The 23,507-nt window shown below is 45.1% G+C and overlaps 1 protein-coding gene across 8 annotated transcripts in view; it reads left to right on the forward strand.

The window, feature by feature from the left end:
* SPTAN1 (spectrin alpha, non-erythrocytic 1) overlaps positions 1-23,507 on the forward strand; it is an 81,235-nt gene that overhangs the window by 26,278 nt on the left and 31,450 nt on the right. For 4 of the 8 annotated variants that reach the window (XM_054521151.2, XM_063714064.1, XM_054521147.2 and 1 more), the window contains exons 10-27: positions 1,035-1,136; positions 2,295-2,432; positions 3,155-3,265; positions 3,851-3,928; positions 4,061-4,216; positions 4,442-4,646; positions 5,148-5,329; positions 5,641-5,884; positions 6,080-6,202; positions 7,093-7,310; positions 8,992-9,084; positions 10,193-10,327; positions 12,838-12,986; positions 14,366-14,425; positions 15,559-15,757; positions 19,777-19,881; positions 20,332-20,355; positions 21,434-21,469. In XM_054521151.2, coding sequence (XP_054377126.1) covers positions 1,035-1,136; positions 2,295-2,432; positions 3,155-3,265; positions 3,851-3,928; positions 4,061-4,216; positions 4,442-4,646; positions 5,148-5,329; positions 5,641-5,884; positions 6,080-6,202; positions 7,093-7,310; positions 8,992-9,084; positions 10,193-10,327; positions 12,838-12,986; positions 14,366-14,425; positions 15,559-15,757; positions 19,777-19,881; positions 20,332-20,355; positions 21,434-21,469 — 2,358 coding nt within the window. The remainder of the gene's footprint in view (positions 1-1,034; positions 1,137-2,294; positions 2,433-3,154; positions 3,266-3,850; positions 3,929-4,060; positions 4,217-4,441; positions 4,647-5,147; positions 5,330-5,640; positions 5,885-6,079; positions 6,203-7,092; positions 7,311-8,991; positions 9,085-10,192; positions 10,328-12,837; positions 12,987-14,365; positions 14,426-15,558; positions 15,758-19,776; positions 19,882-20,331; positions 20,356-21,433; positions 21,470-23,507) is intronic. The other 4 variants (XM_054521148.2, XM_063714066.1, XM_054521150.2 and 1 more) reach the window with 1 other exon arrangement.

The following is a 23,507-nucleotide window of genomic DNA, read 5'->3' on the forward strand; positions in this document are numbered from 1 at the left end:
AGGCAGGTGGATCATGAGGTCAGGAGATCAAGACTATCCATGCCAACATGGTGAAACCCCATCTCTACTAAAAATACCACAATTAGCTGGGCATGGTGGCATGCGCCTGTAGTCCCAGCTATTCAGGAGTCTGAGGCAGGAGAATCGCTTGAACCCGGGAGGCAGAGGTTGCAGTGAGCCAAGAGCGCACCATTCCACTCCCATCCGGACAACAGGAGTGTTTCACCCTGTCTCAAAAAAAAAAAAAAACCTTCTGAGAGGTTTTAATGTGCTAGATACAAAATCAGTATACTGAAAGTCAAACATGTTTCTCTACACTAGCAACAGAAACATAATTTTTAAAAATACTACTTATTAGAGCAGAAAATATAAAGTACTTAGGAATAAATCTAACAAAAGTATGTAAGACATTTGTGGAGAAAATGTAAAACTTTGTTAAAAGGCGTTAAATAAAAACTGAATAGATAGAATGATTTATCTAGTGCACAGATGGAACGATCTTTTGTGAAGGTGTAAATTCCCACCAGGATATATACCGTTAATGCAGTTCCAGTCAAGTGTTCAGCAGGTATATGTGTATGTGTGTGTTTCTTTTTGCAATGAGATAAGCTGATTCCAAAACTGATTTGGAAAAAAAAAATTCAAAAGAGGCTGAGACAATGTTGAAGATCATAGTGGGGCCAGGGAGGGACTTACCCTACCAGGTTCTGTAAAATCATAGTAAACAAGTCCATTTGGCACAAAGACAGAGCCCTGGAACAAAAGAGAGCTCAGACCCATATGAATGTGTGGAACCTTGACAAATGACAGGTGACCTGAAAAGCCATTTGGAAAAGGACTTAATCAGTGAGTGATACTCTCACATTTGATGACCTAGACTGATTATGTATTAGGAAATCTGGCCTAATCTTTCATTTTGTTTCTCATTTTAGATGTCATAGTCTGGCTTATGATGCTTATGTAAAATTCAACACCTTATTTTTATTTTGTAAGATGCTAGGCATAAATCATGGCTTTGTTTTTTTCTCCTGTAGGGTGAAATTGATGCCCATGAAGACAGCTTCAAATCTGCAGATGAATCTGGACAGGCACTGCTTGCTGCTGGTCACTATGCCTCAGATGAAGTGAGGGAGAAGGTAAGAGAAGAGAAATGGAGCTTTTGAGGAGCAAATTACGTCTTTCACTAAGTCTCTGAAAGCTGTTATTCATCCTTAAATATCCAGACATCGCATTCACCATGATATGTGAGAAACTTTCCTTTCTCTGTAGCGGTTTAAAAAGAAGGTATATGTATAGTGTGCTGATTTCCTGAGAGACAGTCCTCCTTATTTGGGGCATGTGTGGCACGTTTCCTACTTACAGGGACTTTTTGTAGGGAGCTGAGTCTTGCATTAGGAGTTGGAGCAAAGAGGAAACAAATTTTTATAAAATGATACATAGGCCGGGTGTGGTGTGACCCCAACACTTTCAGAGGCCAAGGCGGGAGGATTGCTTGAGGCCAGGAATGGGAGACCAGCCTGAACAACATAGTGAGACTCCATCTCGACAAAAAATTAATAAATTAGCCAGACATGGTGGCACATTCCTATAGTCCTAGCTACTCGAGAGGATTGCTTGAACCCAGGAGTTCAAGGTTACAATGAATTATGATTTGCACCACTGCACTCCAGCTTGAGTGACAGAGTGAGACCCTTTCTCTTAAAAAAAAAAAAAAAAAAAGTAAAATATGTATATATATATATATATACACATATATGTATACAAGTTTTGAAGTATCTTGGAATATAAAATTGCCTAGGAACATTAGATAAATAATGATTTATATATTTTTTAGTATTACATAGAGTAGAAGAAGACATTCCAAAGACTTGTCATTAGTAGCTTCGGAGCCTAAAGTCTAGGGGGTTTCTGAATTTATTTTCCATATGTTATGGAGCACCCACTCAGTTGACATTTCTCAGTGGAGAGTCCCTACTCCATTTATGCTCCATTAAACTCCATTTATACGGCCTCACTTTTAAATGGATGCCCTATTCTACCTGGGAATTTACTATTTTTACCTAAAGTCATTTGTGATCATGTGGCAATAAATTAATTCTCGATTAATTAAAACAGGCCATCCCTTTATATTGAACACGCACATACAAGTGAATGTTGTTTTTCCCCTTTTGCAAATTGGAAAAAAGGCCTGAAGATTAGCACTAGGATTAGGAATTCCAGGGTAGCTGCTCTGTCTGCCTCGGAGGCATTGGGGCTGACCTCTTCTCCCTGACCATGTCTCCTGTGCCCCCAAGCTGACCGTCCTTTCCGAGGAGAGAGCGGCGTTGCTGGAGCTGTGGGAGCTGCGCAGGCAGCAGTACGAGCAGTGCATGGACCTGCAGCTCTTCTACCGGGACACTGAGCAGGTGGACAACTGGATGAGCAAGCAGGAGGTAATCTGTGAGCAAAGCCTTGCCAGTGGTGGGAGAAGAAGGGCCTGTGTTTTGTCTCCTCGGGTAGTGTGCTTGTTTTGTTTTAGGACATCAGTACCATGTTAGTTCTGAATCCATTGAAGAGGGGGAATTGAGCAAGCTTCTCTCAGCTCTGCCAGCATCTCTCCCTGCTGAGATTGCAAGGCCTTCAGAAAAGGCCCCAGCTTTTCAGATTAGTGTAATGTAAAATGTTTTATTAAAGAGATTTTTTTCTTAGAAGTTAGCATTGCTGGGTGCAGTGGCTCTCTCCTGTAATCCTAGCACTTTGGGAGGCTGAGATAGGAGTATCCCTTGAGCCCAGGAACTCAAGGCTGCAGCAACCTATGATCGTACCACCGCACTCTAGCCTGTGCAACAGACCGAGATCCTGTCTCACAAAAAAAAAAAAAAAAAAAAAAAAACCTTAGCATTATGTAACATCTAAATCTAATAGAAGCAACAAAAGCTATGTAAGAGAAGTGAAGTGTCAATAGAATGTGGAACAAGGATTTCATGATATGGCTGGATTGATTTTAAGAAAATCCAAAAGGACTTTAGACTTCCTAGAAGAGATCTTAGAAGTTTAACAGCCATAAAACCTCTTTCCTTCTTTTTGTATTTTGGCCAAAATACCCTTTGCTTCACAGTCTTAGAAGATCAAAGGAATAGGACATTATTCTGAACACTTTGTTTCCTTTGGCAAGGCGTTCCTATTGAATGAAGACTTGGGAGATTCCTTGGATAGTGTGGAAGCACTTCTTAAGAAGCATGAAGACTTTGAGAAATCCCTTAGTGCCCAGGAGGAAAAGATTACAGTAAGACCCCTTCTTGTCAGTGCTTTCAAATGACCCTTATAGTAAGCCAGAGTCTTTTTCCCTGGAAGGATTCCAAACAGATTTGATGAAAGATTCATATGCAGAGCACTCCTGTGGGTGCTTAAACTTTCACAAGGATGACATGCTATCTCAATGAAGACATAATAGAACTTTATGGAAAAATGATTTACTTAATGGAAACCTCCAAACTTCTTTAAGTTTGTACCCTTCATTAAAAGTAGGTCAGGGTTAATATTAAGAGGTACTCTTCCCATTGAAAATACATCTTAGAAATAAGAATTTGGAAAGCTGTTAACCTGTATTTGACCCCTGCCAGGAGATCGTGCCACAACTAATGTCTCCAGTCTTGAATGGAGGTAGCGCAGTCTGATGATATCTGACTGATAACATCAAGCAAAATCTCAAAAGTTACGAGAAAAATGTCATCACCAACCTTTGGGTGAAAATCTTGACCTATGTTAAAGTTTGGTGTGTTTTATGATCTGTTCAGCAGTTACTTTTCTCTAGAGGCCAAGCTAGGGACTAGTGTGCTTACCAATGAGGAACTCTTATCTTCCTTCCTAGGCATTAGATGAATTTGCAACCAAGCTAATTCAGAACAACCACTATGCAATGGAAGATGTGGCCACTCGCCGAGATGCTGTAAGTTTGTAGGTTCTTCATGCTCCTCCTTTTTGGTACATGAATGTCTAAGATGTTCCAGTTAAGTCTCTTCAACTGGACATCCCTTTGGGAATAAACACTAGAGACTCACAGGGGATCCTTGTCTTTCAGCTGTTGAGCCGCCGCAATGCCCTTCACGAGAGAGCCATGCGTCGCCGGGCCCAGCTAGCCGATTCTTTCCACCTGCAGCAGTTTTTCCGTGATTCTGATGAGCTCAAGAGTTGGGTCAATGAGAAGATGAAAACTGCCACAGATGAAGCTTATAAAGTAATGTACTGTTAGTGTTGCCATGTAGCACTTGATTAGTAAGCTAAACACAACTCTCAAATAAATTATAGCTAAAGGACGAAATAAGGGATTCCAAAAACCCCACTACTTAATGTAAGCCAACTGTTTTATACATTCCTCCATAAAGATAAGTATGAAGGTAATGCAAGGGAACTTGACATTCTCAGGTTCAAGATAGAAAGAACCCCCTTCTTTTATTGGCAGGATCCATCCAACCTACAAGGAAAAGTACAGAAGCATCAGGCTTTTGAGGCTGAGCTCTCAGCAAACCAGAGCCGAATTGATGCCTTGGAGAAAGCTGGCCAAAAGCTGATTGATGTCAACCACTATGCCAAGGATGAAGTAGCAGCTCGTATGAATGAGGTGATCAGTTTGTGGAAGAAACTGCTAGAGGCCACTGAACTGAAAGGTAAGAGAAGATGTTCCATTGGATTGTGACATGCATGTTTGGGGAACTAAATACCCCTTTCTATTAAGTATTTTAGGGACATACACCCCCCAAGAAAGGTGAGGTGGATGACTTTGGCGTTAGGGATAATTTCCTGTGTAGGAATTACTTAAGTTCTTGATAATTTGGTAAATGTGGTTGAGCATACTGGTTGGTGAGGGAGTCTGAGTGAGAAGGAACTGAATTGGGCCTCATTGCTGAAAATCAAAGTTCAGCTGAGCGCCAAGGGCATTTACTAATTCTCCAGTGTCCTTATATCTCAAGGGGGTTAGAATGCTTCCAGTTCAACCTTGAGAAGGTAGAGCAGAGGCTGCAATTGATATTTTCTTTCCCTTTGTGACATAAGTGAAGGAATAAAATTCTGACCTGTATAGTCCTTCACTAAGATACTACTGTTCATGGGCAGTGTTGGCAGAAGGGTAATGCTAAGCAGTACAAAATTAAACCTGCTTCCTTCCATAGGAATTAAGCTTCGTGAAGCCAACCAGCAACAGCAATTTAATCGCAATGTTGAGGATATTGAATTGTGGCTATATGAAGTAGAAGGTCACTTGGCTTCGGATGATTACGGCAAAGATCTTACCAATGTGCAGAACCTCCAGAAGAAACATGCCCTGCTAGAGGCAGATGTGGCTGCTCACCAGGTAGTGTGAACTGGGGGCTGTGGTTGGGCAAGTGAATGCAGAAACCATAGGAGGGAGGAAAAGCCAGTAATTTGAGACTAAATGAGTTTTGGGAGGGATGAAATGTGTTGATTTTCTTAGATCACTCTGTGCTGCATGTGCTTCTGCTCAAATTAAATATCATCCCTTAGAGCTTTCTAGGAGCCCCAGATGAAGCAGGAGATAGCAGAAAGAATCCTCTCAGGAGTGGGAGAAAGACCTTATCAATTTTTCTTTGTATACAATAAAACCACACCCAAAGTAAAGTCAGCTCTGTCCTTTCGCATTCCCAGGACCGAATCGATGGCATCACCATTCAGGCCCGCCAGTTCCAAGATGCTGGCCATTTTGATGCAGAAAACATCAAGAAGAAACAGGAAGCCCTCGTGGCTCGCTATGAGGCACTCAAGGAGCCCATGGTTGCCCGGAAGCAGAAGCTGGCCGATTCTCTGCGGTTGCAGCAGCTCTTCCGGGATGTTGAGGATGAGGAGACGTGGATTCGAGAGAAAGAGCCCATTGCTGCATCTACCAACAGAGGTCAGTCTGCTTCCCTCAGGTAGGAATCAACTTGAGAAAGGCTGTGCTATCGTAGCATAAAGGGGATGCGTGTCAGGATGGGCAGGGTCGAACTTAAATTATTGAACTGGAACCATGGTGGTAGCTGAGAATCACAAATCAGTGCTGACTTTTCTCTTCATGGTTGGATAACTGGGGAGTGATGTCTGCTTTCAGGTAAGGATTTGATTGGGGTCCAGAATCTGCTAAAGAAACATCAAGCCTTACAAGCAGAAATTGCTGGACATGAACCACGCATCAAAGCAGTTACACAGAAGGGGAATGCCATGGTGGAGGAAGGTGAGTGATGGGTATCAGTGACATGGCTTGGCGCTGCTCCTCCTGTCTCCCCTTCTTGCCGAGGGCATGGCCATGTGGGCATCACAAACCAGGCTCTGGGGCTGAATACCATCCCCATTCTTTCCTAACTGTACCACCTGACCAGACCTTACCCTTTCTGAGCCTGAATTTCTTTTTTTTTTTTTTTTGAGACGGAGTCTCACTCTGTCAACCCAGGGTGGAGTTCAGTGGCGTGGTCTCAGCTCACTGGAACCTCTGCTTCCCTAGTTCAAGCAGTTCTCCTGTCTCAGCCTCCCAAGTAGCTGGGACTACAGGCACACACCACCATACCCAGCTAATTTTTGTATTTTTAATAGAGATGGGGTTTCACCATATTGGTCAGGTTGGTCTTAAACTCCTGACCTCAGGTGATCCACCTGCCTTGGCCTCCCAAAGTGCTGGGATTACAGCCGTGAGCCACTGCGCCCGGCTCTGAGCCTGAATTTCTTATCTGTGAAACGGGGATGACAACACCTCTTCTGACACAGTAGTGGGGAGTAAGTGAAACCAAGTAGGGAAAGAGCTGATAGAGTGCCTGCTCGTGCCAGTCTCAGTAACTGAGCACTACAGTGGTACTGTTACTAGTCTTTATGATACTATCACTAATGCCAACTTGCGATATCTGCTTCTTAGAGTCTAGATAGAGGTCATGGTTTGAGGAGGCAAAAAATGAAACAATCCGTTAAAGGGTTAGAACCTGAGCCTCTCAAAAAAATTGGAATTATGAAAGGGCACAGCTCACCAAAACATAGTAATGAAAGTGCCGTGAACACACAGAGAAAACTTATTTTTGTCCTTCTGTGATGTGTCAACATAGTTTTTGTTATCCTCTTTCCCTACCCACCTTCCAGGCCATTTTGCTGCAGAGGATGTGAAGGCCAAGCTTCACGAGCTGAACCAAAAGTGGGAGGCACTGAAAGCCAAAGCCTCCCAGCGTCGGCAGGACCTGGAGGACTCTCTGCAGGCCCAGCAGTACTTTGCTGATGCTAACGAGGCCGAATCCTGGATGCGGGAGAAGGAACCCATTGTGGGCAGCACTGACTATGGCAAGGACGAAGACTCTGCTGAGGTAACCAGGCTTGGGAAGCGTCTCACCTGCCAGGGAAGTGGAACAGGGCTTGTACTGAGAAGGAAGTTAGGAGAAGTAGTGATGTGTGGGAGCTGTGCATTACAATGATTGTTTTTTAAAATGTTTTGGAATCCATTTTTTACTTTTTTTTTTTTTTTTTTTTTTGAGACAAAGTCTCACTTTTGCCCAGGCTGGAATGCAATGGTACAATTGTGGCTCACTGCAGCCTGAAATTCCTGGGCTCAAGGACTCCTCCTGCCTCAGCCTCCCAAGTAGTTGTGACTATAGGCAGGTACCACTAGGCCTAGCTATGCTTTTTAATTTTAATTTTATTTTTAGTAGAGACAGGGTCTCGCTATGTTGTCCCATCTGGTTTCAAACTCCTGGCCTCAAACAATCCTCCTGCCAAAGCCTCCCAAAATGCTGGGATGATAGGAATGAACCACCCCTCCTGGCCCATTTTTCACTTTTTATTATGAAAATTTAATCATACCTGAAGGAGAGAGAAGATGACTTGTCACTCACCTTCAACCGTTAACATTTGTCACTCTTGTTTCATCTATGTGAAACCATATGTGTGCTTACATACATACTAACATACCAACATGCACACATACATATATACATACCTGCAAACATACCAGCATACACATGTACATACCAATGTGCATATATAGCCACATACCAACATGCCTACATACATACATAGATGTACTTGGTTTTTTACTGGTATCTGTTTTTTGACTAAAATTCTCAAATTTTATTCATAAAGGTCTAGGTATAGTTCCTGTACCTAGCTCTTACCAATCTTCACAAAAACTAGAATGAGTTGAATTTTTCCTTTTTTTTTTTTTTTTTTGAGACAGAGGCTCACTCTGTCATCCAGGTTGGAGTGCAGGGGCACGATCTTGGATAACTGCAACCTCTGCCTCCCAGGTTCAAGAGATTCTTCTGCCTTGGCCTCCTGAGTAGCTGGGATTACAGGCGCCCGCCACCACGCCCAGCTAACTTTTTTTGTATTTTTATTAGAGATGGGGTTTCACCACATTGGCCAGTTTGGTCTCGAACTCCTGACCTCAAGTGATCTGTCTGCCTCAGCCTCCCAAAGTGCTGGGATTACAGGCGTGAGGCACCGTGCTTGTTCTGTCGCTAAGGCTGGAGTACAGTGACGCAGTCACGACTCTCTACAGCCTTGACCTCCTGTGCTCAGCAGTCTTCCCGCCTCAGTCCCCTGAGTAGCTTGGACTACAGGCACGCACCATCACATCTGGCTAATTTTTGTATTTTCTGTAGAGATGAAGTGTCAGTATGTTGCCCTGGCTGGTCTTGAACTCCTGGGCTCGAGCTATCTGCCTGCCTCAGCCTCCCAAAGTGCTGGGATTACAGGCATAAGCCACTGTGCCTAGACCAGGATGAGTAGGCTATAATCATAATATATATGATTGTCCCAAAAGATGGGAATCCTGAAAAACTTTGAAAATGATATTAGCACTGTAAGAAGGGCAGGAGGTGATTACATCATTGTGCAACTGAAAGGCTGTTGAGGCAGGATGGCGAGGTAGTGGAGGATGGGAGGCTTCAGCCCCTGCACAGTGGAGGATGGGAGGCTTCAGCCCCTGTGCAGTGGAGGATGGGAGGCTTCAGCCCCTGTGCAGTGCTCCATGTGTGGTTTTGGTTTCAGGCTCTACTGAAGAAACACGAAGCTTTGATGTCAGATCTCAGTGCCTATGGCAGCAGCATCCAGGCTTTGCGAGAACAAGCACAGTCCTGCCGGGTAAACTTGTAACAGTTTATGGGTTACTGGAGGGAGGCCTTGAAGGACTCAGATACTGTCAGCAGGTGTTCGTATCATAGGCCCCATTTGACTCTGCTATTAACTCTTGTGACACAAAGGTTTACAGAGTTTAAAATAAGATTTATTTATTTATTTATTTAAAGACAGAGTCTCACTCCATCGCCTAGGCTGGAGTGCAGTGGCATGACCTCGGCTCACTGCAACCTCCGCCTCCTGGGTTCAAGTGATTCTCCTGACTCAGCCTCCCAAGTAGGTGGGATTACAGGTGTTCACCACCATGCCCAGCTAAATTTTTTTTTTTTTTTTTGAGATGGAGTCTTGCTAGAGTGCAGTGGCACTATCTTGGCTCACTGCAACCTCTGCCTCCTGGGTTGAAGCAATTACCCTGCCTCAGCCTCCTGAGTAGCTTGGATTACTGGCACCCGCCACCATGCCCAGCTAATTTTTGTATTTTTAGTAGAGATGGGGTTTCACTATGTTGGCCAGGCTGGTCTTGAATTCCTGACCTCATGCTCCGCCTGCCTTGGCCTCCCAAAGTGCTGGGATTATAGGCATGAGCACTGCGCCCGGCCCTACTTTAAAATGAGATTTTTTTTTTTTTTTTTTTTTTTTTTTATGGAATTTCACTCTTGTTGCCCAGGTTGAAGTGCAGTGGCCTGATCTTGGCTCACCGCAACCTCCGCCTCCCAGGTTCAAGTGATTCTCCTGACTCATCCCAAGTAGCTGGGATTACAGGCACGCACCACCATGCCTGGCTAGTTTTGTATTTTTAGTAGAGATGGGGTTTCTCCATGTTGGTCAGGCTGGTCTCGAACTCCCGACCTCAGGTAATCTGCCTGCCTCGGCCTCCCAAAGTGCTGGGATTACAGGTATGAGCCACCGTGCCCAGACAAAATGAGATTTCTTTTAAAGATACCAAAAATTTAAAGTTCTTGGATCAGATTTTATTGGTAGCTTCAGTGAAGAATTCTCATGAGTGTATATTTGGTACATTTGGTACAGCTGGTGACATTTGAATCTGCTCTGTACTTGGATGACTCAGCATGGACGTGTTTTTACCATGTCTGCCCTTCCTTTGGATTTTTAGCAACAAGTGGCCCCCATGGATGACGAGACTGGGAAGGAGCTCGTCTTGGCTCTCTACGACTATCAGGAGAAGAGTCCCCGAGAGGTCACCATGAAGAAGGGAGATATCCTTACCTTACTCAACAGCACCAACAAGGCAAGGCACAGAGAGTGGCTGTGTGTTTGTTCCACGCTAGCACCTCCACATATGCTCAGTTGGGTTTCTGTGGGTTGCATGTCTCCCTGAAATGAGAGGGCTTAGAATTCAAAGAGATGAGTTTCCTCACCAATCCCCCACATGACATACATTTATGCAGTACTGTGTATGACCAAGAAGTTAATCTGTCTTCTTGAATACTGCAAGAAGCATAGATAATCACACTCAGAAGGATAGCTTATTTTCACCATTGAGTGTCTCTAGGTGGAATTTTTGTCCTGTCAAGCCAAAGTTTGCTTTCTGTATAACTTGGACCTGTTGTTCTTTTTTTTTTTTTCTTTTTTTGAGACGGAGTCTCGCTCTGTCACCCAGGCTGGAGTGCAGTGGCACGATTTCAGCTCACTGCAAGCTCCACCTCCCGTGTTCACGCCATTCTCCTGCTTCAGCCTCCCGAGTAGCTGGGACTACAGGCGCCCACCACCACACCTGGCTAATTTTTTGTATTTTTAGTAGAGACGGGGTTTCACCGTGGTCTCTATCTCCTGACCTCGTGATCCACCCGCCTCGGCCTCCCAAAGTGCTGGGATTACAGGCGTGAGCCACCGTGCCCGACTTTTTTTTTTTTTTTTTGAGACAGTGTCTTGCGCTGTCACCCAGGTTGCAGTGCAGTGGCGTGATCTCGGCTCACTCCAAGCTCCGCCTCCCAGGTTCACGCCATTCTCCTGCCTCAGCCTCCCGAGTAGCTGGGACCACAGGTGCCCGCCACCACGCCTGGCTAATTTTTTGTATTTTTAGTAGAGACGGGGTTTCACCGTGTTAGCCAGGATGGTCTCGATCTCCTGACCTCGTGATCCACCTGCTTCGGCCTCCCAAAGTGCTGGGATTACAGGCATGAGCCACCACGCCTGGCCGACCTGTTGGTTTCTTACTCCAGACTACAAGCTACATCTCAGCCCAGCAGATCATCAAAGACAGCTGTGACCTCACCCCACAGGCTTTGTCTTCTCTAGGCTAAATAATGACAATAATAAATCCATCCTGGTCCACCAGCCTTTCTTGCCTAACACACTCTGAATTGACAGTGGCCTTGAAACATCCACAGATTGACTGATCTTGAAAGAGGCCTACCTTCTGCTTTAGTTAAGGCTGGAGAAATGTCCTTGGCCATTTTTAAGAGCCAATTTATTCCCATTCCCACACCTTATTTATCCTTGTCATGATAATTTGAGGAAACCTGTGATTCCTATCTTTCTATTGAGTCTAATTTAAACCTAAACCAACTTGTGGTCTAGCTTTGGTTTATTCAAGAGCAGCATTGCCCAGTAGAACTTTCTGTAATGGTGGAAATGTGTCTGTGCTGCTTCTGCAGTAACTACTAGCTACGTGTGATAGTAAGCCCTTAAAATATGGCTAGTACAACTGGGTGTTTTATTTAATTAAATTATAACTCGATGAAGCTGGGCATGGTGGCACACGCCTGTAATCCCAGCACTTTGGGAGGCCTAGACAGGAGGATCGCTTGAGCCCAGGAGTTCGAGACCAACCTGGGGCACATAGCGAGACCTCATCTCTATTTATATTAATAATAAAAATTTAAAAAGGCCAGGCGTGGTGGTTCACGCCTATAATCTCAGCACTTTGGGAGGCTGAGGTGGGTGGATCATGTGGTCAGGAGATCGAGACCATCCTGGCCAACATGGTGAAACCCTGTCTCTACTAAAATACAAAAAAATTAGCTGGGCGTGGTGGTGTGCACCTGTAGTCCCAGCTACTCGGGAGGCTGAGGCAGGGGAATCGCTTAAACCCAGGAGGCAGAGATTGCAATGAGCCAAGATCGCGCCACTGCACTCCAGCCTGGCGACAGAGCAAGACTCTGTCTCCAATAAAAAAGAGTTCTAACTCAACGAAAGTTAAGTGGGCACATGTGACTGGTGGCTACAGTGTTAGCACAGCTCTGGAGCATCTAAGCAGAGAGAAGGCTGGCCTTGGTGGCAGGCGGCATTGCTCTTCTGCCTGTGACCCTCTGCAGGTGTGGCAGGTGAGGAAGGGACTGAATTATCAGACCTTATGTAAAGTGACTTTAATATCATTTTGGACCTTTTTTTTTTTTTTTGAGACAGAGTCTCGCACTGACGCCCAGGCTGGAGTGCAGTTGTGCAATCTCAGCTCACTGCAAGCTCTGCCTCCCGGGTTCACGCCATTCTCCTGCATCAGCCTCCCGAGTAGCTGGGACTACAGGCACCCACCACCACGCCCGGCTAATTTTTTTTGTATTTTTTTTAGTAGAGATGGGGTTTCACTGTGTTGGCCAGGATGGTCTCAATCTCCTGACCTGGTAATCCACCCTCTTCGGCCTCCCAAAGTGCTGGGATTACAGGTGTGAGCCACCGTGGCCGGCCGTTTTGGACCTCTTAAAACAACGCTCTCGTGTGTGTGCGCACACATGACCTCCTTGGATTCTCCCTCTCAGAGAAGGAATTTACTTTCAGTTCTCCCTCTTTTTCCCTTAGGATTGGTGGAAAGTGGAAGTGAACGATCGTCAGGGTTTCGTGCCGGCTGCTTACGTGAAGAAATTGGACCCCGCCCAGTCAGCCTCCCGGGAGAATCTCCTGGAGGAGCAAGGCAGCATAGCACTGCGGCAGGAGCAGATTGACAATCAGTAAGGATGACACTGGGGGCCGCAAGGGCTAGGCGTCCCATAGGCATACTCTGTTCCACACGGGCCGAGGCTTAGGCGTGTCCTGAGGCTCCTGGAGCCCACCTGCACGCCTCCTGCTGTCTCCACCCCACTTTGAGCCCACAGACCTCCCTGTGTGGGTCTCAAACCCCTGACTGATGACTTATATTCCTTTGTTTTTTTTCCACCAGTGTTCATGAGTTTTTCCTAACCAGAATTTTTCTAATCATTGCCATTTGTCTTTTGGTTTGAGATGCTTTTTGTAATTGGATTTTCAGATATTCTACACCCCTACAGCTCTGTCCACTTTGAAAAGCTGCTTTCAGAGCTTCTCTGTCTGCCATAGCTTTGAGTTCTGAGAATGGAATTTTGTAATGAAATGCCTCCGTCCTCTTTCCTCTAGCTGAGCCCCCATATTGCCCTGTGTCCCTCCTTTAGAGTATTTCTGACTCCACTAGTGGAATCAGCAGTTTTGGACACTTGGCAAATATCCAGGAAATATATTCCCACTAGAGTTTGGGTAGAATAGTAGAATTTTTGGGCTCCAGTGATCCTCAGTAAGATCAGAGTTATTTGTCCACTTTATAGATTCTGTTACTATAGAGATAAGAATGGGAGGTTTTGGTTTATATTCTTTTTTTTTTTTTTTTTTTTGAGACAGAGTCTTGCTCTGTCATCCAGGCTAGAGTGCAGTCATCCAGGCTAGAGGTGTGATCTTGGCTTACTGCAACCTCTGCCTCCTGGGTTCAAGTAATTCTCCTGCCTCAGCCTCCCAAGTAGCTGGGACGGCTGACACGTGCCACCATGCCCGGCTAATTTTTGTATTTTTATTAGAGATGGGGTTTCACTATGTTGGCCAGGCTGGTCTCAAACTCCTGACCTCATGATCCGCCCGCCTTGGCCTCCCAAAGTGCTGGGATTACAGGCGTGAGCCACCATGCCTGGCCTTGGTTTGTATTCTTACCAGTAGTCTGGGTCATAAATATAAGAGGAAAAAAGTAGATCAAATACGTGGCTAAATTGCCTGTTAGCACTCAGTAAAATTTCTTTCTAAGGGTAGTCCAGTCTGTTCCCTGACCTTGCTCTGTGAAGTTACCAGTGTTTTCAGTACAGGAAAATCTGCCTTAAGCATGGCAGACCTGCCAGGAAAATGAAGGTGAACTAACCCTCTAATTTTCCTGCTATTTCTTTACTGTCATTTCACTCATGACTTAGACTGCTCCTTAGAGCTGTTGAATGACTCCATAGTTTCCCAACATTAAGCATCCACCATCATGGCACCAGTCGGAGCTGCTGCCTTTCATCTCTGTGGATTAATCCCACTAATTTGTGCATGCTTTTGCTGTGCCCCCTCTGTGCAGGACACGCATAACTAAGGAGGCCGGCAGTGTATCTCTGCGTATGAAGCAGGTGGAAGAACTGTGAGTAGGCTGAGAGTCTTGCAGAGCACCAATGTCCACTGCTACCCTGTCCATTCTCCCTCTGCCGCTTCTCTTGAAGGCCTTTGTCCATCCAGAAAGATGAGGTGGTGGGAGGAACTGCCTGTCTGTGCAGTAGCTTTGGCTCACAAGGGAAGAGGTCGTGGTGCAGCTGTGTCGGTCGATGACTGCTTATCTGATTGGTTGCTTCCATGTGCAGCTGTGTGTTCAGAGTGGTGTTGGTTCCCCCTCCTGTTGGTTTTTGTGGTGGACCAGCCACTATCAGCAGCAAACCTGAAGGCCTGTTCTATAGTTTTCCTTAGTAGGAAGGAAATCGTATGCTTCTCTTAAAGTGCTCTGATTCTTGGTAACTCATTGCTTTTTTATTTCACTTTGGGACACTTAGATTTGATGGTGATTCTAGTTTTTTTTAACTTTTAGTTTTTTATTGTTTGTTGTTTTCGTGTTCAAAGATAATATTTCAGCCTTTTGTATTTTAGTTCCCGAGGGTTAGAATATTCTTTGATTCTTAAGAAATCTTTCAAGTAACAGAATGGCACAGATACTCAGTACTGTGCCTGATTTTCCTTCTGAACTTGCCAAAACTTTCTGAGAGCTGAATGTATCATTTTAGAAATGACCTACTAATATGGAGATAAAACATCCTATATGAGGAAATTTTAAAGCTCAGTGTACCTTCCCCCACCTCACGCCAGCCTGGGGGCTATTCAGAGAATTATAAAAGACAAAAAAACCCTCTGTGTACATTCTGCCCAGCAAATTCATTTCATCTCTCCACTGTAGTTGCATGAACCCTGTGTTACTGTGCTTAAGCGCTTGGTTTCAGTCACTTGTGGTTGTGTTGTTGTAAGTGCGGAATTGGCCTGGGGATAAGTGTGCCTGGCTGTTCTAGCCACCTAGTTGTGAACAGTACAGTGTGCGCCTATCTCTCAGGCTGTGGTGTGGGTACTTGGAATCCTCGTCTTCATCTGATAACTCTGTTACTAGGGCATCATCATTACAAACTCGTAGCCTGGAATCCACATCTTGGAGACAGCTCGTGGTTTGCCTTTATGTTAGCATCTACAGCTAACTGCCTTCCTTGTCCCTCCTGTCACCCTCTTGAATTCCATCAGATATCATTCTCTGCTGGAACTGGGTGAGAAGCGTAAAGGCATGTTGGAGAAGAGTTGCAAGAAGTTTATGTTGTTCCGTGAAGCGAATGAACTACAGCAATGGATCAATGAGAAGGAAGCCGCTCTGACAAGTGAGGAGGTCGGCGCAGACTTGGAGCAGGTTGAGGTGCTCCAGAAGAAGTTTGATGACTTCCAGAAGGTATGGGCAATCTTAGGGCTCAGCTGAAAATTTGTTTAAAGATTTGAGTCTCTTGTTTTTTTTTTTTTTTTTTTTTTTTGAGATGGATTCTTGCTGTCATCCAAGCTGGAGTGCAGTGGTATGACTTCGGCTCACTGCAACCTCTGCCTCCTGGATTGAAGTGATTCCCATGCCTCAGCCTCCCAAGTAGCTGGGATTGCAGGTGCCTGCCACCATGTCCAGCTAATTTTTGTATTTTTAGTGGTGACAGTGTTTCGCCTTGTTGGCCAGGCTGGCCTCGAACTCCTAACTTGAGGTGATCCACCCGCCTCAGCCTCCCAAAGTGCTGGGATTGTAGCCATGAGCTTCTGCGCCCAGCCAGAGTCTCTTGATTTCTGACTGCAAATTACTGGAATGCAAATTACTTAGATTACATTCCATCATCTATGTAGCTTTTTTTTTTTTTTCCAATTTTTTTTTTTTTCCTTTTGAGACAGAGTCTCTCTTTTGTCGCCCAGGCTGGAGTGCAATGGCATGATCTCAGCTCACTGCAACCTCCTCCTCCCAGGTTCAAGCAGTTCTCCTGTCTCAGCCTCCCGAGTAGCTCGCCACCACGCCCGGCTAGTTTTTGTGTTTTTAGTAGAGACGAGGTTTTACCATATTAGTCAGGCTGGTCTCAAACTGCTGACCTCAGGTGATCCGCCTGCCTCGGCCTCCCAAAGTGCTGGGATTACAGGTGTGAGCCACCGCGCCTGGCCTCAGTTTTTTTTTTTTCAAGACAGAGTCGCACTCTATCGCCCAGGCTAGAGTGCAGTGGCTCGATCTCAGCTCACTGCAACTTCTGCCTCCCAGGCTCAAGTGATTCTCATGCCACAGCCACCCGAGTAGCTGGGATTACAGGTACGCGCGACCATGTCTGGCAAATTTTTCTATTTTTAGTACAGCCGGGATTTTGCCATGTTGGCCAGCCTGGTCTTGAACTCCTGGCCTCAAGTGATCCGCCCACCTCGGCTTCTCAAAATGCTGGGATTACAGGCCTGAGCTACCACACCTGGCCTGTGTAGCTATTTTTAAAAGACTTTAATTGAAACCTTTTTGCACGAGTTTAGTTTTAAGGAAAGATATGCTATGTTCTCTACATGTTGTTATAAGAACTTTTCTAAGCTTAAACTACAATAGATGTGAAAGTACTCCTTTTTTTTTTTTTTTTAATTGGAGTAAATTCACAAAGCTAGCCATTTTAAACTGTACAATTCAGTGATATTTAGTACATTCACAATGTTGTGCAACCACCACCTCTAGTTCTGAAACATTTGTATCACTTCAGAAGAAAACCACATATCCGTCAAGCATTCATTTGCCATTCTCCCTAACCCCAGTGGCCCGCGCAGCCACTCATCTGCTGCTTGCCTCCAGATTTACCTATTCTGGACATTTATATAAATGGAATCACGTTATGTGACTTTTTGTGACTGGCTTCTTTTGTTTATGTTTTCTTTTATTTATTTATTTTTGAGACAAGGTATCATTCTGTTGCCCAGGCTGGAGTGCAGTGGCCCAGTCTCAGCTTACTTCAGCCTCCTGAGTAGCTGGGACTATAGATATGCACTGCTATGCTTAGCTAATTTTTGTATTTTTTGTAGAGACAAGGTTTCGCCATGTTGTCCAGTCTGGTCTCGAACTCCTGAGCTCAGGCCGTCTGCCCAGCTTGCCCTTCCAAAGTGCTGGGATTACAGGTGTGAGCCACCTCACCCAGTCCATAACGTTTTCCAGGTTCATCCTTTTTGTAGCACATACCAGTCCAGTACTCCATTCCTTTTTATTGCTGAATAATATTCCACTGTTTGATACACTACACACTGTTTTTGGGTTTTTTTGTTTTGTTTTGTTCGTTTTTTGTTTTTTTTTTTTTTTTTTTGAGACAGAGTCTTGCTCTGTCGCCCAGGCTGGAGTGCAGTGGTGCAATCTCAGCTCACTGCAACCTCCACCTCCCAGGTTCACGCCATTCTCCTGCATCAGCCTCCCAAGTAGCTGGGACTACAGGCGCCTGCCACCACGCCCGGCTAATTTTTTGTATTTTTTTTTTTTTTAGTAGAGACGGGGTTTCACCGTGTTAGCCAGGATGGTCTCGATCTCCTGACCTTGTGATCCACCCGCCTTGGCCTCCCAAAGTGCTGGGATTACAGGTGTGAGCCACCGTGCCCGGCCTGATATACTACACATTGTTTATCCATTCCACCACTTAAAAGGATTCTTACAACAAATTAAAATGAGGAGGGAGAGCTTCTTTCTCCTATAGTAACTGTGCATTAAAATTTTATCTCGTTTTTGTTTATTTTTTAGAGATAGGGTCTCACTCTCTCACACAGGGTAGAGTGCAGTGGGATGATCATAGCTCACTGTAACCTTGAACTCCTGTGCTCAAGTGATCCTTCCACCTCAGCCACCCGAGTGGCTGGGACTATGGACATAGGCTACCACATCCATTATTATAATTGAAAAAATTTTTCTGGCCGGGCCCAGTGGCGCACGCCTGTAATCCCAACACTTTGGGACGCCGAGGCAGGCGGATCACCTAAGGTCAGGAGTTTGAGACTAGCCTGGCCAACATGGCGAAACCCCATCTCTGCTGAAAATACAAAAATCAGCTGGGCGTGGTAGCACCTGCCTGTAGTCCCAGCTACTCGGGAGGCTGAGGCACGAAGGTCGCTTGAACCTGGAAGGCGGAGGTTGCAATGAGCCGTGATCATGCCACTGCGCTCCAGTCTGGGCAACAGAGTGAGACTGAGTCTCATTAGAGAAAAAAAATTAAAAAAGAAAAAAAATTTTTCTGTAGAGATGGTCTGGTTATGTTGCCCCAAGCTGGTCTTGAACTACTTAAGCAATCCTCCTGCTTTGGCCTCCCATAGTGCAGGCATTAAAGATGTGAGCCACCACACCTGGCCTCATCACATTTTTAAAACATTGTTTTAAAACCAAAAAGAGTTTTTAAAAAAGTCTCTATTTGATAAAAATATTTGCTGGGCATAGTGGTGTGTGCCTGTAGTCCAAGCTACTCAAAAGATTGAGGTAGGAGGATTGCTTGAGCCTGGGACGTAGAGGCTGCAGTGATCCATGATTGTAATACTCCACTCCAGCCTGGGTGACAGCGAGACCTTGTCTCCAAAAAAAACAAAAAACGAAAAAACTACAGTTAATGAAGTAAATTGAGTCCAATAATTACCTGAGGACTGGGAAAACCAATCCATAGGGATACCTGTTGAACAGATCCTTATAGCTTTTTTTGTTTGTTTTGTTTTGTTTTGAGACAGTCTTGCTCTGTTGCCCAGGATGGAGTGCAGTGGCGTGATTTTGGCTCACTGCAACCTCTGCCCCACCCCGGGTTCAAGTGATTCTCCTGCCTCAACCTCCCGAGTAGCTGGGATTACAGGCGCCTGCCACTGCGCCTAGCTAATTTTTGTATTTTTAGTAGAGACAGGGTTTCACCATCTCAGCCCGGCTGGTCTTGGACTCCTGACCTTGTGATCCACCCACTTCGGCCTCCCAAAGTGTTGGGATTACAGGCGTGAGCCACCGCACCAGGCCTGTTTTGTTTTGTTTTTGAGATGGAGTTTTGCTGTTGTTGCCCAGGCTGGAGTGCAATGGCGCAATCTCAGCTCACCACAACCTCTGCCTACCGGGTTCAAGCGATTCTCTTGCCTCAGCCCCCCGAGTAGCTGGGATTACAGGCATGGGCCCCCACACCCAGCTAATTTTGTATTTTTAGTAGGGACAGGGTTTCTCCATGTTGGTTAGGCTGGTCTCGAACTCCTGACCTCAGGTGATCCGCCTGCCTCGGCCTCCCAAAGTGCTGGGATTACAGGCGTGAGCCACCATGCCCAGCCATAGCTTATTTTTTTAATCCTTTTTTGTTTTTGTTTTTGTTTTGGTAGGCCCTTGTAGAAGAATCCTTATAGTTTCAAGCCATAGTTTGTGACTATGTCTCCTTTGACTTTGGCTTGCTATTTTGAGTTTTAGTTATTATGGCTTTTGCTTTAAAGGACCTGAAGGCCAATGAGTCACGGTTGAAGGACATTAACAAGGTAGCTGAAGACCTGGAGTCTGAAGGTCTCATGGCAGAGGAGGTGCAGGCTGTGCAACAACAGGTAGGTGTCTCCATCTTGGAGTGAGGATCTGTTGCTGTAAGGATGCAGCTTTGTTCCTCCTATGTCTGTCATAGCCCAACAAGCAGCGTTTCATAACACAGAACTGTGGCTTGGCTGTAGGTCAAGTCCTCTATGTGACCAAAACCATTGTGATTAACTTCTTTATACCAATATCCCTCACTTTCATTTGGTTTGGGGGGGCTCCTGTCTTCTCCGTAAGCTCATTAAATATTTGATGTTTATATAGCCATTAACTAATAGTAATTTCATAAGTTCCTCAAAGAAAAAGTTTATATATAAATACTTGAAGCTCTGCTGGACATTTGGACTGGCATTTCCATTTGTCTTTTTGGAATTCTCTCCTGTATTTCCAGTTTTGGCCATAATGAGTATTCTTGAGAGATGTGTATTTCTTCTAATAATAAAACTGGTTTCTCTCTCTCCTTGTAGGAAGTGTATGGCATGATGCCCAGGGTAAGTTTCGGGTGCTGCATGTGGATCTTGAACATGAGAAGGACTTAAATCTTGGGAAGAATATTAAGCCAAGAACTTCTTCATCAGAATTGCTGTTCCTGAACCTCAGATGCCTTTTGTGTGTAAAGATTTGTGGAAAACACCAAAAAATTGATTTCTTTTTTTTTTTTTGGGGACGGAGTCTTACTCTGTCACCCAGGCTGGAGTGCAGTGGTGTGATCTTGGCTCACTGCAACCTCCACCGCCCAGGTTCAAGTGATTCTCCCATCTCAGCTTCCTGAGTAGCTGGAATTCCAGGCATGTGGCACCACACCCAGCTAATTTTTGTATTTTTAGTAGAGACGGGGTTTCACCATGTTGCCCAGGCTGGTCTCGAACTCCCAACCTCAGGTGATCCGCCCACCTCAGCTTCCCAGAGTGCTGGGATTACAGACGTGAGCCACCGCGCCTGGCCCAGAAATTGATTTCTATTTGCCATTCTCCAAAAGACAAAAAAAGTTGGTGTTTTTTTTTTTTTTAAGAGATAGGGTCTTGCTTTGTTGCCCAGACTGGAGGTCAGTGGCTTTTCACCTTTTCACAGCTGCGGTTATAGCCTACTGCAGCCTCGAACTCCTGGCCTCAAGCAATTCTCCCACCTCAGCCTCCCAGGTATCTAGGACAACAGGCATGCAACACAAAGCACAGCTCTAAAAAAAAAAAGAAAAGTTTTTTGTCTCTTCAGTTTTCTAAAACTTTTTCTATAGCTATCTTTAGGTTTGTTTATTACCCCTTTGCGGACAGTCTTATGAGTACAACATAAAGAAAAGTTGGTGATTTTCTTATTAAATTTCTTCATTCTCTCCATTTCTTCTACTGGATAAAGAATTGGAATTTTTCTCTCCTGTTTGTTGGCTTAATTTTTCTTAACCAGCCTTGTAGTTTGTTACCAGCCAAACTATGGAGGGAAAATGCTGTTTTGGTTAATGTATTAATGTCTGGGATCTCCCCTGGGGGAAACTAGAGTCATGCTCTGGAAAGGCCAGGTGCTTTGTTTCACGGTCAATTGCTTGGCTGCCTAAATTCCTCTTTCTTTGAATAGGATGAAACTGATTCCAAGACAGCTTCCCCGTGGAAGGTAAGAACTCCTTTGCAAATTATTGTTTTCAAGAGCTTTGCGAGATCATGAAATATGTCCTTTTCTGGTGTGCCTTTCTCTCAATATTCAGCTTGTCTTAAGTCTTTAGTCATTTCTGGACTTGTTTGGGCTGGTTTCTTTCTGAATCTGTTAACTCTTAAAATGTGATGCTTAATATACAAAAGCAGAGTGTCTATGTCAAATGCTCAGTACAGTTAGGTTGCATTGATTACCCATGTTGGTGCAGGATATGCTGCGGCAGGGAGCACTGTCGTTGGCAGGGTCCCACCAGTAAGAGGCGGTCCGAGGGGAAATGACGTGTGAACACGAGAACAACTACACATATAAAGGAGGGCAGGCCTTCATTCACCATCTGCCTGGCCTCTTTATCCTGTGGCCTAAGAAAGGCTTCAGAAATGCCCAATACAGAGATGTAAAGGGAGGAATGAGATGTTTCCCCACTACAGTAGACATTTCTCTGGACAAATCTGGGTGTGAATATGGCTTAACCAGAATGGGCCATCCCTGACCAAGAATACGGGAGAGAAGGTGTGTTTTTTTGTTTTGTTTTGAGATGGAGTATTGCCCTGTCACCCAGGCTGGAGTGCAGTGGCGCAATCTTGGCTCACTGCAACCTCCGTCTCCCCAGTTCAAGCAATTCTCCTGCCTCAGCCTCCCAAGTAGTTGGGACTACAGGCTTGTGCCACCACGCCTGGCTAATTTTTGTATTTTTAGTAGAGACAGGGTTTCGCCACGTTGGCCAGGGTGGTCTTTAACTCCTGACCTCAGGTGATCCGCCTGCCTCAGCCTTCCAAAGTGTTGGGATTACAGGCCTGAGAGTCACAGCGCACAGCCAGGGAGAAGGTCTTTTTTTTTTTTTTTTTTTTTTGAGACGGAGTCTTGCTCTGTTGCCCAGGCTGGAGTGCAGTGCCACGATCTCAGCTCACTGCAACCTCTGCTTCCCAGATTCAAGCGATCCTCCTTCCTCAGCCCCCCTAGTAGCTGGGATTACAGGCATGCACCACCATGCCTCCTAATTTTTGTATGTTCAGAAGAGATAGGGTTTCCCTGTGTTGGCCAGGCTGGTCTCAAACTCCTGACCTCGGGTGATCCACCTGCCTCGGCCTCCCAAAGCGTTGGGATTACTGGCCCGGCTGAGGTTTTTTATGTGATACATTTATAGCTGTGATTGTGTAACTGGTTGCCTGTGTCTCAGTTCTAGCATCTTCCCTCCTGACCCAGCTCTTCAGGAATACATCACTTGAGTTACAGGCAAGTTAGAGCGCAGATTCTGACTTTATAAAAGTAGATCTTTTGGCTAGGTGTTGTGGCTCACACCTGTAATCCCAGCATTGTGGGAGGCTGCCACAGGTGGATGAGCCCAGGAATTGGAGACCAGCCTGGGCAACATGGCAAAACCCCGGCTCTACAAATAAAAATAAAAATAAAAATGTTTTAAAAAGAAGAAAAAAAAAAGTAGGCCTTCTTCTCATTAGTACAGTGGTGAGTTGACAAGCAAATAAAAAACAAAAAGTAAAAAATTTTAAAAGTGTGTCCCCAGAAATATGAAGAAGCCATGAAAACCTAAAAACAAAAAGCCTCCCCCCAACAACCCTTCCGTGTCCACCTTTGAACCCACTCAGTCACCTTGTCTGACCTCTCCTGAGGACCTAGGCTGAGAGGGGTCTGTGTCTTGTGGCCTCCTTCCCCCACTGGATCTGACTATTCTCCTCATTAAGTAGATTTCTAATTGGGCCAGGCTTGGGTATACGCCTTTGCTTCTATTCAACTTTCTCTCCTTTTCTCACTCTTCGCTTTTCTTACGTAGCAAAACTTGGTCATTGATTATATGAATGGGCAACAGCCTTACCCCCTCAACAGAATGTTTCTGATAACATAAGTATTGTTTCAGAAATGTATTTTAGATACCTTTATAAATCCCAATACCTCTTATTGGAGACAGTGGGTCTACCTTCTGACCCCTATAAACACACGGGTTGAAAATGTCACCTAGGGATGCCATGAGGACATCTGCATC

The sequence above is a fragment of the Pongo abelii genome, chromosome 13 (assembly GCF_028885655.2).
Source record: "Pongo abelii isolate AG06213 chromosome 13, NHGRI_mPonAbe1-v2.0_pri, whole genome shotgun sequence".
NCBI classification, from domain to species: domain Eukaryota; kingdom Metazoa; phylum Chordata; class Mammalia; order Primates; family Hominidae; genus Pongo; species Pongo abelii.